This window comes from Pseudorca crassidens, chromosome 15 (genome assembly GCF_039906515.1).
Source record: "Pseudorca crassidens isolate mPseCra1 chromosome 15, mPseCra1.hap1, whole genome shotgun sequence".
Lineage (NCBI taxonomy): Eukaryota > Metazoa > Chordata > Mammalia > Artiodactyla > Delphinidae > Pseudorca > Pseudorca crassidens.
In genome coordinates this window covers 515,887-529,358 of record NC_090310.1, presented here as the reverse complement: position 1 = coordinate 529,358, position 13,472 = coordinate 515,887, and the positions used below count along the sequence as shown (strand labels likewise).

The following is a 13,472-nucleotide window of genomic DNA, read 5'->3' as shown; positions in this document are numbered from 1 at the left end:
GTCCCCTTTCCTTTGGGTTTTTCTGTGTTTGTGTTTCTCTTGGTGAAGAAAAAAAAAAAAGATCCTTTTTGTTGGGGGTGGGGCCGGAGGCTGAGGGCAGAGGCTCAGGAGCTGCACTGGGTGAGGGCTTTAAAACAGGAACTGTCCCAAGCCACACCAGGAAGCTGGTCCTCGTGGCCAGGCGTGTCCCCGTCGCTCATTTTCGCCACCATCTTCGTGCCATCTCCACCCTTCTGGGGGGTGCCTGCTTCCTCAGCCCCCAGTGGAGGGCTGACCCCAAATCCCCAGCCACCCCGCTCCTGGGAAGACCCACGGGGGTCCCCTCTGGGTCTGGCTCAGCAGGCACGGGGAGGAGGGTGGGCGCAGGCGGAGGGATGCCTCTGCAGCCCTGCGAGGCCCCAGGAGGGTTCTGGCCTGGTTCCTGCCCTGCCCCATTCTCGCCCAGCGCCACCCCGGAACCTAGTGGCTGCTCAGCCCCCGAGCACAGCGCGTCCAGGGAAGGGCTGGAAGGCAGCGCCCACTCTCCCCACCCCCGTGCCGGGGCTGGGGCTAATTCATCCTAAACCCGGGTCTCAGGCCAGGGGTGCTGGCACAGCCTGGGGCTCCCCGTCTTCTCCCCTACTTAGACGGGTCAAGCTGCTAAGGGCTCTGCATACAGCAGGCGCTGCGAGAATGCTGTCGAGGGGAGGGGCCTATGGAAGGAAGGACCCGGCTGCCCAGAAGGCCGGCACACGCGTCAGCCAGGGAGCTCTGAGCATCGCTGTGCCCCTGCCGCTGGCGACCTCTGCCCTTGGCGTGTCCCCTCCCCTCCCTTCCCCTCCCCGTCCGGGCAGGAGTGCCTACCCACCTGCTCTACAGAAGCTCCTTAGGAGTCTGGGGACAGCTGCCGGTGGCTGGGGGCTGCACTGCCCTCTGTGGGGATGAGGATGCCTGCTGCACCCCCGCCCCGGTGCTGGTCCTCTGCCTGCCAGCACCCCCACCGCCTTGCAGCCCCCCTCAGCCCTCCCACCTCAACTTCTGGGCCCTCCTCCCACCGCCCGTCTTAGTGGCCATCTCCCCACCTCCCGCACGGCCCTCTGCTGCCCAGGCCGTTGGTGCTGCTGCCCAGCGGGCCCCGGCCCCCTCCTGGGCAACCAACCCGCTGTAGCTGCCTCGGCGTCGACTGCCCTGGACTCTGTCCCCAGCCCTGGAGTGGACCCCTCCCTGGATCTTCTGTGGGCTTTGGCGGCCCCACCATCCCCAACGCCTTCCTCGGGCCACGAGGCCCTGAGTCCCGGGCATTTCCCATCCCCTACACCCAGGCAAGCACAGCTGTTTCCCCACTCACCCTCGTGTGCCCCCCCCAAAAGCAGACAGAGTGGTCACTCTCCTTCGTCCCCATCCCCCTCAGGACAGGAGCCGGACCCCCAGGGCCGTTCAGGGACCCCGGCGTCTGGCCCCCAGCAGCCCCAGGACCCTGGGCCAGCCCGTGTCTGGCTGTGGCCCACCCTGGGCTGCCTGTCACCTTCTGAATTTTGTGAGTCCTGAGCCCTGCACCCCAGCCCCACTGCACCCCGTGCCTTCACTCCAGCCTGGGCGCGGGGGGGTGGGGGGCGCTGCAGATCTTGACCTGCCTGTCTCCTCTTTTAAGAGTCTGTTTCTTGAATTCTCACTTCCTCCTGCCTACCTGGACAGTATCTTCACCTCCTTAGCCGGATGGGAAGACAGAGACAGTGAACAACCCACCGCCAAACAGGGCGTGGCTGTGCGCTCAGCCCTGCCTGCTCCGCACCTGCCCTACTCTGAGGCCCCTGTAGCTTCCCTGCCCCTCTTGGACCCTCAGCAACCCTGCCCTGCTTGAGGAGTGGGGTGTCTCTTTGTTTCAGAGCTGTATGTTCATCCCAGCCCTTCCACCTAGAAGCCACGTGCGGCCTTGGGTGTGATTGAACTGCTCTGTGCCTCAGTTTCCCCATCTTTAAATGGGGATTAAATAAGAAAACACATGTGAGGGGTCTGACCTAACGCCTGGTGCTGTTGGTAGAGTGGCTGTTGTTGTAATTGGCGTCAGCCTGTCTTCAGTGACGTGCTCCACTCTGCTGTGTGGCAGATTCTGACCCTGGCACAGGGACCCAGAGATGAAAATGCCACCCATCCCTCCCACAAGGCCCTAGAAGGGCTGCGTCCCTGCTGTTGGGCAGAGTGGGCGGCTGGGGGCCGGGCAGGGGCCAGGCCTTGGTGAATTGGCACCAGCACAGCCTCCACGGAGGACGAGGTGGCAGGCCTGTCACCAGTTGGGATGCTCTTCCCCTTGTCCCGGAGGTGCCACTGCTGGATGTGGACCCACCCGGGACGATTGCAGAGCGTCCGACTGTGATCCCAGCAGATGGAAGACGCCCGCCCCTCAGCCAGTCCCTGGGGAACAAGTCGTTGTTCAGCTCTGAGTAGAACGCAGCCGTTGGGAAAGAAAGGGGCAGATCTGTGTGTATGGACTCGAAAAGGGGCACGTATGGTTTACTCAGTGAAAATAAACCGACCCAAAACCCCCAGCAGCAGACCAGAGGAACAGGGACTCCCTTGGTGTTCTAACAGGCCGAGGACCATTCTGGAAGGATGCTAATGGTGTTAACAATGGTTGGCTCACAGTTGCCGGGGCGGGGGTGGAGGTGGGGAGATTCAGTCTGGTACTGTTTCAATTTGTTTTTAACAAGATGCATCGTTGCATTCATAATTTAAGAAGAAAATGAAAAGAATTTGAAAAAATGCGGGGGGGGGGGCGCATCACCTCCCTCCCTCCCCGTGTCTCTGTCCTGGCCTCCTGACTCAGAACGGGCTTTATCGGGAGCACCGCGGCCCACCCCTTGTCCTGTCTCTGCTGGGTGGACGGCGGGGGCCCTTCTCCAGCCTGAGCACCCACCGCACTCACTGGGCCTTGTCACCTGCCGGCCATCTCCTCCCAGGGCAGGGATGGTGTGAGCCCCGGCCCCCAGCACTGGGCACACACCCCTCCCTCCAACAGGCATTCCCAGCGTGCCCACTGGACCTGGTGTGCTGACCCCCTGGGTGCACAGTAGGTGTCCAGGCGCTGTTGGGGCCCAAATGACCGAAGGATGATCCCACCCAGGCCTGTGGTTATTTGGTTCCCTCAAGCCCCCCACCACTGTGGCTGGTGGCCTCTCGCTCGGGCAGGTGGGCCGCTGCGCTGGGATAGGGTGGGCGGAGGCGGCGGCGGCGGCGGCGGCGGGCAGACCTCCCCGGGCGGGTCCCCGGGCGCGCGGGCGGGCGGGTTCCCGGGCGCGCGGGCTGGGACGCCGGGCGCGCGGGCTGGGACGCCTGGCCGGCGCGGGAGGAGGCTGCCCGCCCTCCCGCGCCGCTGGGGGCCGCCCGCGGGCCGCGCCGGCCAGAGCGCGCCGTGCGCCCCGGGCCCCGCGCCGGCACACGCTCGGCTGCCGCGGCGGCGACGAGAGCGGCGGCGGTGGAGCCGAGCCGGGCGGCAGGAATGCGGAACCGGCGCGCGGGCTGAGCTGCTCAGGATGGCGCAGGGGCGGCGGCGGCGGGCGGCCTGCGCGGGGCCCTAGCGCGGCGGGGCGGACGCTCCCCACCCGGCGTCGCGGGGGGCGGCAACGCGGCCATGGCCAAGGAGCGGCGGAAGGCTGTGCTGGAGCTGCTGCAGCGGCCGGCGAACGCGCGCTGCGCGGACTGCGGCGCCCCGGGTAGGTGCGGGCCCGCTGGCTGCGCCCGGGGTAGCTGGGGGTCTGGGTGGGTGCGGGCCGGGTAGTGGCCGGCCCGCGTGGGGGAGGGCCCGAGTGGATGCGGCCCGGGGTGCCGGCCTGGATGCCAGCCCGGGGTCGGGGAGGGGTGCTGCGGCGCCTGCTTGGGGGGGGGCGCGGGCAGCGCAGCCTGGTCGCCGCTCGGGTGGGGCGCGGGCCCGAGGGCACCTGCCGGGACCCGGACATCGCCTGCCCGCCCACGGCCCCTGGCCTGCGGCTGTGTCTCCGCCTCCCCTCCCCCAGGCTGCGTGTCTCGCTGTCACCCGCGGACCACCGCCGCCTTGCGAAACCTGGGGCTCCGCAAAGAAAGAGGAAATCGCGGCGGGCGACCGGCTGCAGGGAGGGGACGGACAAGCGGGCCGCGGGCCTCTGTGCGTGGGTGTGGGGTTCCACCTGGCCCTGCCCCCCACCTGCGGGTGACGTCATGGGCCCCCGCCTGGAGCCCCCCTCTAGCCCTGCACCCGGCGGCAGGGGGAGGAAGCACCTGCCGCCTCCACGTGGACCCCGTGGGAACGGGCGCCCCTCCCCCCACCCGGCCTCACTGCTCTGGGGCAGGTGGCCAGTTCAGGTGGGGCAGAGGGGCAGGTGCAGCTCGGAACAAGCACTAGGCTACCTGCACCCCATCCTCCCAGCAGGCATCTCCTAGACTTTGCTCCTGGGTGGTGCCCGCTATGGGTTGATTTCCAAGGCGCCAGAGCCCTGGGGCTACGTGTGCTGGGACTGGCAGGAGGAGAGAAGGCTTTGCTCTCGGACCAGTGGCGCCCTGCTTCTGGGCTGGCAGCCCCTGGCGCGGCTTCGCTGCGGTGGGGGGTGGAAGAGCCCCGAGAGGCTCACCTGCTCAGGCCCCCAGCAGGGAGGACGGCTCAGCTCAGGCGCTGTCCCCAGGCTCTGCGGGGACACACGGGGCGCTCCACTGGGGGCTCCTAGCCTGAGCCCCTCAGAACAAACCTACCACAGCAGGGAGTGGCCGAGCCCCCGGGGGGGGAAGGTGGGAAGACTCTGCATTTGTTCTGAGACTCCTGTTTGAGACACAGTCTCTGGACACCCCGCAAGTAGGACACCCCCCCAGCTCTCCTCTGCTGCTCGCCCGCTGGGCTAGGAGGGGTCCCCAGCGCAGCCCCCGCCCCTGCCGAGTGCTGGGCATCTGCTGGGCAGCTGCAGTGTGGCTTCGAGAGGCCACGCCAGAGCTGGAGTGTCCCAGAGGGGCGGCAGATTGAGGGCCTTTCCCCGCCGCCCTGAGGGCCTGCCTCGCCTCGTCTGTGCAGTGAGGCGGCAGCACCGTCCCCTCCGAGCCTGCTCTCGCCCGCTCCGCCGTCCCACCTCCCTCTCCCAGACCTGTGTTTCCACTTGCTGGGAGAGCGGCCGTGCCAGGGAGCAGTCTGGTGAGGAAGGGCGGTCAGCATGTTCTGCTCTCAGACTTGGCCTGGGGGGCCCGGGCAGCGGGGAGCTGGCCCCGGCCCTCCCTTTCCTGGCCACCCTGCCCAGCGGGGGCTTCTCTGGACCCAGAGCCTCCCTGGCAGGAGGGACAGTGGGCTTCCTTGGTGTGGTGGGCCCTGCAGCTGCCGTGCCCACCCACCCACTCGGTCCAGGGGTGTGGCCCTCCAGCAGGTACAGGGGGTCAGGAGTCGCCGGCTCTCCCTGGCGTCGGGCCCGCCTCTGCTTTTCAGACTCGGTCCATGACCTCAGCATCTTGCCTCATCTTGTCTGGCAGCCTGACAAGACAAGATACGGGCTGTTGCCCCCATTTTACAGCTGGGGAGACTGAGAACTTGAGCTGTCTTAGGGGACATGGGGCCTCAAAGGCAGACCGGCCCTGACCTCCCGTGACCCCCATGTGATGCCCGCGTATGGTCTCTGCTGGAGCCCCGCTGGTCCGTCCATAGTCTGTGCCACTGTGGGGTGTCACTGGGACCTCCCATCCCTGCTGTGGCCCAGATAGGCAACTCGGGCCCACTCTGGCATTGATGGGGGCTGGAGGGGGGACAGAACACCGTCACGTGGACTGGTTCATGGCTGCTCTTCTCAACTGCAGCCCACCAGGAGCTGGGTATCTCAAGGGTGAGGGTCCCCATGGCCTGCACTCTGCACCACAGGACACGGGGTGGTCCCCGGCCCCCCTAACCACCAGAGCAGATCTGGGAAGACCTCACAGCTGGCCATGCAAGGGCTGCTGGGAGGAACGCAGTCTGGGGTTGGCTGCAGCCCCCATGGGACCTGCTCCCAGATCCTCCCATTGTCTGCTCCAAGAGTGGGTCCCCTGCCCTTGAACACAGGGCCTTGTCTAGCAGCTTCCGGAGAGGCTGCTCTCGTTGCAGGCCTGGTGGTGGTGGAGGGGGTGTCCTCCACCTTGGAGGGTGTGGGTAGGGGGCTGTGCCTCTTACTTCCTCTGAGTCACCTGCCTAGTTGGGACAAATGACAGTGTCACCTTTGAAGCTCAGGTCTGATGCCCAGGAAGGACATGGCCTGTGAGCTCTTCCATTGGGCTGAGGTGTGGGTGAGCATTCTGTGGGGCTTCAATGCACGTCACCTGGACCTTGGGATCGCCTAGAGCGCCAGACAGGACCACCTCTGAGCACACGTGGGCCTTCTGACTGGCGGTGAGGTCTGGGCTCGTTAAGGAGAGCTTCCTGAGAAGACGGATGGTTTGGGACGGCAGTGTGGAGACCCTGCTGCTCCTGGACCGGGGGTGTCTGGGTGTGAGTGGCCCTGGGGGCCCGTCCTCGCAGCTCTGCCAGGACTGGAGCAACTGCCTGCAAGACCAAGGGGGTGAACTCAGAGCGGGAGGTCCTCCCTCAACTCTGGAAGGCTTCAAGGCAGAGGTGACTTTTCAGACTTCGCTGTAAACCTGGGCAGAGAGGAATTTCGGGAATTTGGCTTAGTTTGGGAGAGGGTCCTCTGAGAGCGTGGTTGGCAGGGGGCTGCTGAGGAGTGGGCTGGGCAGTCAGTCCCTGCTCCCTGGAGCAGCAGCCCACTTGGGTTTTGGGTTCAATTGTTTTTTCATTGTGGTAAAATATACAAAAAAGTTATTTTTCAGTGTGCAGCTCGGTGGTGTTAAGTACATTCACACTGTCGTGCAGCCATCACCACCACCCATCTCACAGCTCTTTCCATCTTGCAGAACGGAAACTCTGTCCCCATTAAACACTGACTCCCTCTTCTTTCCCAGCCCCCACCCTTCCAGTTTCTGTCTCTATGAATTTGACCCACATAAGTGGAATCACACAGTATTTGTCCTTTTGTGTCTGGCTTATTTCACTGAACATAATGTCCTCAATGTTTATTATGTTGTGTCAGGTGTCAGAATTTCCTACCTTCTTTAAAAAATTGAGTTATAATTGACTGTCACGTCATATTAGTTTCAGGTGTACAGCGTAGTGATTCGCTATCTGTACGTGTTGAGAAATGATCACCATGGTAAGCCTAGTTAATATCCTTCAACACGCAGAGTTCTTCCTTGTGATGAGAACCTTTAAGATCTACTGTCTTAGGAACTTTCAAATATACAGCACAGTGTTTTTCACTGTAACACCATGCTGTGTGTTACATCCGCAGGACTCATTTATTTTGTAACTGGACGTCTGTACCTCTTGACCCCCCTTCACCCATTTCACCCACCCCACCCTACCTCTGACAACCACCAATCTGTTCTCTGTATCTGTGAGTTTGGGGTTTTTTTGGTTTGAGGTTTGGGTTGTTTTTAGATTGCGTATACAGTATTTGTCTTTCTCTGTCTGGTTTATTTTATCAGCATAATGCCCTCAGGATCCATCCATGTTGTCACAAATGGCCAGGTTTCCTGCTTTTTTATGGTTGAATAATATTCATATATTATACATCCCATTTTCTTTATCCAGTCATCCATATCTTAGCTATGGTAAATAAGGCTGTAATGAACATGGGGTACAGATAGCTTTTTGAATTTGTTTTCATTTCCTTCAGTAAAATATCTAGAAGTGAAATTACTAGATTGTATGGAAGTTCTAGTTTTAATTTTTTAGGAACGTCCATACTGTTTCCATAGTGGCTGCATCAATTTACATTGTCACCCAGGTGTACAAGGGTCCCCTTTTATCCCCGTCTTTGTCAACACTTGTTATTTCTTGTCTTTTTTTTTTTTTTTTTTTTTGCAGTATGCGGCCCTCTCACTGTTGTGGCCTCTCCCGTTGCAGAGCACAGGCTCCGGACGCGCAGGCTCAGCGGCCATGGCTCACGGGCCCAGCCGCTCCGCGGCATGTGGGATCCTCCCGGACCGGGGCACGAACCCGTGTCCCCTGCATCGGCAGGCAGACTCCCAACCACTGCGCCACCTGGGAAGCCCCCTCTTGTCTTTTTTTGATGATGGCTATTCTAACAGGTGCGAGGTGATACCTCATTGTGGGTTTGATTTGCATTTCCCTGATGGTTAGTGATTTGAGCATCTTTTCATGTACCAGGCCATCTGCATATCTTCTTTGGAAAAATGTCTCTTCGGAGGCCTTGCCCGTTTTCTAATTGAAGTGTTTTGTTTCGTTTTATTGCTATTGTATGAGTTCTTTTTGGGTATTGACCCATTATTATTCTGGGTATTGACCCATTATTAGATATATGATTTGCAAATATTTTCTTCCATAGGTTGCCTTTTTATTTTGTTGATGGTTTCCTTTGCTGTGCAGAAGCTTTTTAGTCCCACTGGTTTATTTTTGCTTTCGTTGCCTTTGCTTTTGGTGTCAAATCCAAAAAATCATCACTAAGACCGACGTCAAAGAGCTTATTACTGTCTGTGTTCTTCTAGGAGTTTATGGTTCCATGTCTTACATCCAGGTCTTTAATCCATTTCAAGTTAATTTCTGTGTATGGTGTAAGACAGTGGTCCGAGTTCATTCTTTTGCATGTGGCTGTCTGGTTTTCCCAGCACCATTTATTGAAGAAATTGTCCTTTATCCATTATATAGTCTTGGCTCCTTTGTTGTAAAGTAATTGACTGTATATGTGTGGGCTTATTTCTAAGCCATCTATTCTATTCCACTGATCTGTGTGTCTGTTTTTATGCTAATACCATACTTTTTTCTCATACTGTTTTGATTACTATAGCTTTCTAATACAGTTTGAAATAAGGAAATATGATGCCTCCAGCTTTGTTCCTCTTTCTCAAGATTGCTTTGGCTATTTGGGCTTCTTTGAGGTTCCATACAAATTTTAGGATGGTTTGTTTTTGTCAAAAATGCCATTGGAATTTTGATAGGGATTTCTGTAGATATCTACATTGAATCTGTAGATCGCTTTGGGGGGTAGGGACATTTTAACAGTATTAATTCTTCCAATCCATGAGCCCAGAATATAATTCCATTCATTTGTGTCTTCTTCAGTTTCTTTCATCAGTGTCTTATAGTTCTCAGTGTACATGTTTTTCACCTCCTTGGCTAAATTTATTCCTAGGTATTTTATTCTTTTTGATGCAATCATAAACGTATTGCTTTCTTTCTTTCTGCTAGTTCTTTTTATTAGTGTAAGGAAATGCAGCAAATTATTGTATATTGATTATGTACCCTGCAACTTTACTGAATTCGTGTAGTAGTTCTAACATTTTGATGGCGTCTTAGGGTTTTCCGTATTTTATATCATGTCATCGGCAAACAGTGACAGTTTTACTTTTTCCTTTCTTATTTGGATGCCATTTCTTTCTTACTCTTGCCTGTTTGCTCTGGTTAGGGCTTCCAGTACTTTGTTGAATAACAGTGGCAAGACCGGGCTTCCTTGTCTTTGTTCCTGATCACACGATTTTTATTCTTCATTTGGTGGATCACGTTGATTGATTTGGGAATGTTGATCCATCCTTGCATCCCTGGAATAAATCTCAGTTGGTCATGGTATATGATCCTTTCAATGCATCATTAAATTTAGTTTGCTAATAGTTTGTTATGGATTTTGCATCTCTGTTCATCAGGGATATTGGCCTATAACTTCCTTTTTTTGTGGTGTCTTTGTCTGGTTTTGGTATCAGGGTGATGCTGGCCTTGTAAAATGAGTTTCAAGGTGTCCCCTTCTGTTTCTTGGGAGAGTTTGAGAGGGACTGGTATTAATTCTTCTTTAAATGTTTGGTAGAATTCACCAGCAAAGCCTTCTGGTCCTGGACTTTAGGTTGCTGGGAGGTTTTGATTACCGATTCAATCTCCTTATTAGTGATTGGTCTGTTCAGATTTTCTGTTTCTTCATGATTCAGTCTTGGTAGGTTTCATGTTTCTAGGAAATTATCCATTTCTTCCAAGTCGTCCAGTTTTTTTACTTCTAGGTTGATACCCTTGTGGGTAGAAAAGATGCTTGATGTGATTTCAGTCCTCTGAAATTAGACTTGTTTTGTGGCCTAACAAGTGATTTGTCTTGGAGAATGTTCCACGTGCACTTAAGAATGTGTATTCTGTGTTGCTTCTGGATGGAATTTCCCATGTATGTCTGTTAAGTCCACGGTCTAACGTGTTGTTTAAAGCCAGTGTTTCCTCGTTGATTTTCTGTCTGGATGATCTAACCATTGGTGAAAGTGGGTGTTAAAGTCCCCTGCTATTACTGTATTTCCGTCTATCTCTCCCTTTAGGTCTGTTAATATTTGCTTTACAGTTTTAGGTGTCACTTATGTTGGGTACCTAAATATTTACAAATGTTATACCGTCTTGTTGGATTGCCTCTTTATCATTACGTAATGACCTTTGTCTCTTATTACAGTACTTGTTTTAAAGCCTATTTTTTCTGAGTATTTTTTCTAAGTATAGCTACCCTAACTCTCTTTTGATTTCCATTTCCTTCCTTTTTAAGGTCAAATAGTATTCCATTGTATGAATGGACTACATTTTACTTATCCATTCTTCCACAGATGGACACTTGGGTTGCTTCCACGTTTTAGCTATTGTGGATAATGCTGCTATGAACATGGGTGTACAGACATCTCAAGACTCTGCTTTCAGTTCTTTTGGGTATATACCCAGAAGTGGAATTACTGGGTCACTTGGTAATTCTGTTTTTATTTTTTTGAGTAATCTTGTACTGTTTTCTGAAGTGGCGGTACCATTTTATATTCCCACCAACGGTTCACATGGGTTCGAATTTCTCCACATCCTCACCAACACTTGTTTTCTGTTTCTTGGTTAGTAGTCATCCTAGTGGGTGTGCGGTGGTGTCTCACTGTGGTCTTGATTTGCATTTCCTTAATGATCAGTCACGCTGGCATCTTTTTGTGTGCTGATTGACCATTTGTACATCTTCTTCGGAGAAATGTCTTTTTAAATTCTTTGCCCATTAGAAATTGGGTTGTTTGTTGTTGTTGTTGAGTTTGGGGAGTTCTCTGTATATTCTGCACATTAATCCCTTATCAGATATATGATTTGCAAATATTTTCTCTCATTCTGTGGGTCGCCTTTTTACTCGATGGATAGTATATTTTGATGCACAAAATATAAAATATTTTCATGAGGGAATTCCCTAGCGGTCCAGTGGTTAGGACTCAGTGCTCTCACTGCTGAGGGCCTGGTTTCAATCCCTAGTCAGGGAACTAAGATCCCACAAAGCCGTGCAGCGCAACCAAAAAGAAAAAATTTTTTTTCATTTTCGTGAAATCCAATTTGCTTATTTTTTTCTTTTCTTGCCTGTGCCCTTTGGTGTCATAGCCAAGAAAGCATTTTCAAATCCAGTGTTATGAAGCTTTTGTCCCATGTTTTCTTCTCAGAGTTTATGGTTTTAGGTCTCACATTTAGGTTCTTGATCTATTTTGAGTTAATTTTTGTACATGGTGTTAGGTAAGGGTCCACCTTTATTCTTTTTTGCATGTGGCTATCCAGTGTTCCAGCACCATTTCTTGCACAGACTGTTTTTCCCCATTGATTGATCTTTACACCCTTGTCAAAAATCATTTGACCATATATGTGAGGGTTTATTTCTGGGCTCTGTATTCTATTCCATTGGTCTATTTGTCTGTTTTTATGCCAATACCACACTGCTTTGATTACTATAGCTTTGGAGGTCCCTTGTGATTACCTATGAATTTTAGGATGGGTTTTTCTATTTCAGCCAAAAAAGTCTTTGGGATTTTGGTAGGGTTTGCACTGACTTTTTAGATCACTTTGGGTAATGTTGACATTTTAACAATATTAAGTCTTCTAGTCCATGAACATGGGATGTGTTTCCATTTATTTATGTCCTCTTTAATTTCTTTCAGGAATGTTTGTAGTTTTCGTTGTACAAGTCTTTCACCTCCTTGGTTAAGATAATTTCTAAATATTTTATTCTTTTTGATGCTAATGTAAATGGCATTGTTTTTGTAATTTCCTTTTCAAATTGTTCTGTATATATAGAAATGCAACTGATTTTTGTGTGTTAACTTTGAATCCTGCTGCTTTGCTTAGTTTGTCTATTAGTTCTAACAGCTTTTTTGTGGAGTCATTATGAATTTCTACATATAAGATCATATCATTGGCAAATGAGATAATTTTGCTTCTTCCTTTCCAATTTGGATGTCTTTCATTTCTTTTTCTTTCTTTTTTTTTTTTTTTTTTTTTTTGCGGTACGTGGGCCTCTCACTGCTGTGGCCTCTCCTGTTGCGGAGCACAGGCTCCTGACGCGCAGGCTCAGCGGCCATGGCGCACGGGCCCAGCCGCTCTGCGGCATGTGGGATCCTCCCGGACTGGGGCATGAACCCGTGTCCCCTGCATCGGCAGGCGGGCTCTCAACCACTGCGCCACCAGGGAAGCCCTTTAATTTCTTTTTCTTGCCTGATTCCTCTGGCTAGAAGTTCCAGTACTGTGTTCAACACAAGTGGTGCAGAGGGCAACTTTGTCTTGTTCCTGATCTTAGAGGAAAAGCCTTCAGTCTTTCACCATTGACTGTTATGTTTGCTGTGGGTTTTTCATATATGGCTTTTATTATGTGGAGTTAGTTTACTTCTATTTCTTTCTTGTTGATTGTTTTTATAGAGTGTTGACTTTTTTCAAATGCTTTTCCTGCACCAGTTGAGATGATCATGTGTTTTTTCCCCTCTTTATTCTATTTAAGTGATGTGTTACATTGATTGATTTTCATGTATTGAACTGTTCTTTCATTCCAGGAATAACTCCTACTTGGTCATGGTATATAATCCTTTTAATATGGTACTAAATTCAGGTTGATAGTGTTTTTTTAAACTTTTTAAAGCCTTTTATTATGGATATTTCAAACATATACAAATATACCCATTACCCAGGTTTAACCATTCACTCTTTTTTTCCATATTCTTTTCCATTATGGTTTATTACAGGATATTGAATATAGTTCCCTGTGCTTTAAAGTAGGACCTGTTGTTTATCCATCCTGTATATAATAGTTTGCATCTGCTAGTCCCAAACTCCCAATCCAACCCTCCCCAGCCCCCTCCCCTTGGCACCCACAAGTCTGTTCTGTATATCTCTGAGTCTGTCTCTATTTAGTTTGATAGTATTTTGTTAAGGACTTTTTTTCCTAAATTATTTATTTATTTATTTTGGCTGTGTTGGGTCTTCGTTGCTGCACACGGGCCCCCTCTAGTTGCAACAAGCGGAGGCCACTCCTCACTGCAGTGCACGGGCCCCTCACTGTGGTGGCCTCTCCCGTTGCAGAGCTTGGGCTCCAGGTGTGCGGGCTCAGTAGTTGTGGCCTGCGGGCTTCAGCAGCTGTGGCACACGGGCTCAGCTGCTCCATGGCGCGTGGGATCCTCCTGGACCAGGGCTCGAACCCGTGTCCCCTACATTG

General features: G+C 52.9%; 1 protein-coding gene across 3 annotated transcripts in view; it reads left to right on the top strand.

Annotated features, from left to right (window-relative positions):
• Nucleotides 1-3,421: 3,421 nt before the first annotated feature.
• Nucleotides 3,422-13,472, top strand: part of ADAP1 (ArfGAP with dual PH domains 1) — a 63,911-nt gene continuing 53,860 nt past the window's right edge. The window contains exon 1 of one of the 3 annotated variants that reach the window (XM_067705269.1): nt 3,422-3,689. In XM_067705269.1, the coding sequence (XP_067561370.1) occupies nt 3,608-3,689 (82 nt within the window). In that variant the 5' untranslated portion in view covers nt 3,422-3,607. The remainder of the gene's footprint in view (nt 3,690-13,472) is intronic. The other 2 variants (XM_067705268.1, XM_067705270.1) reach the window with 2 other exon arrangements.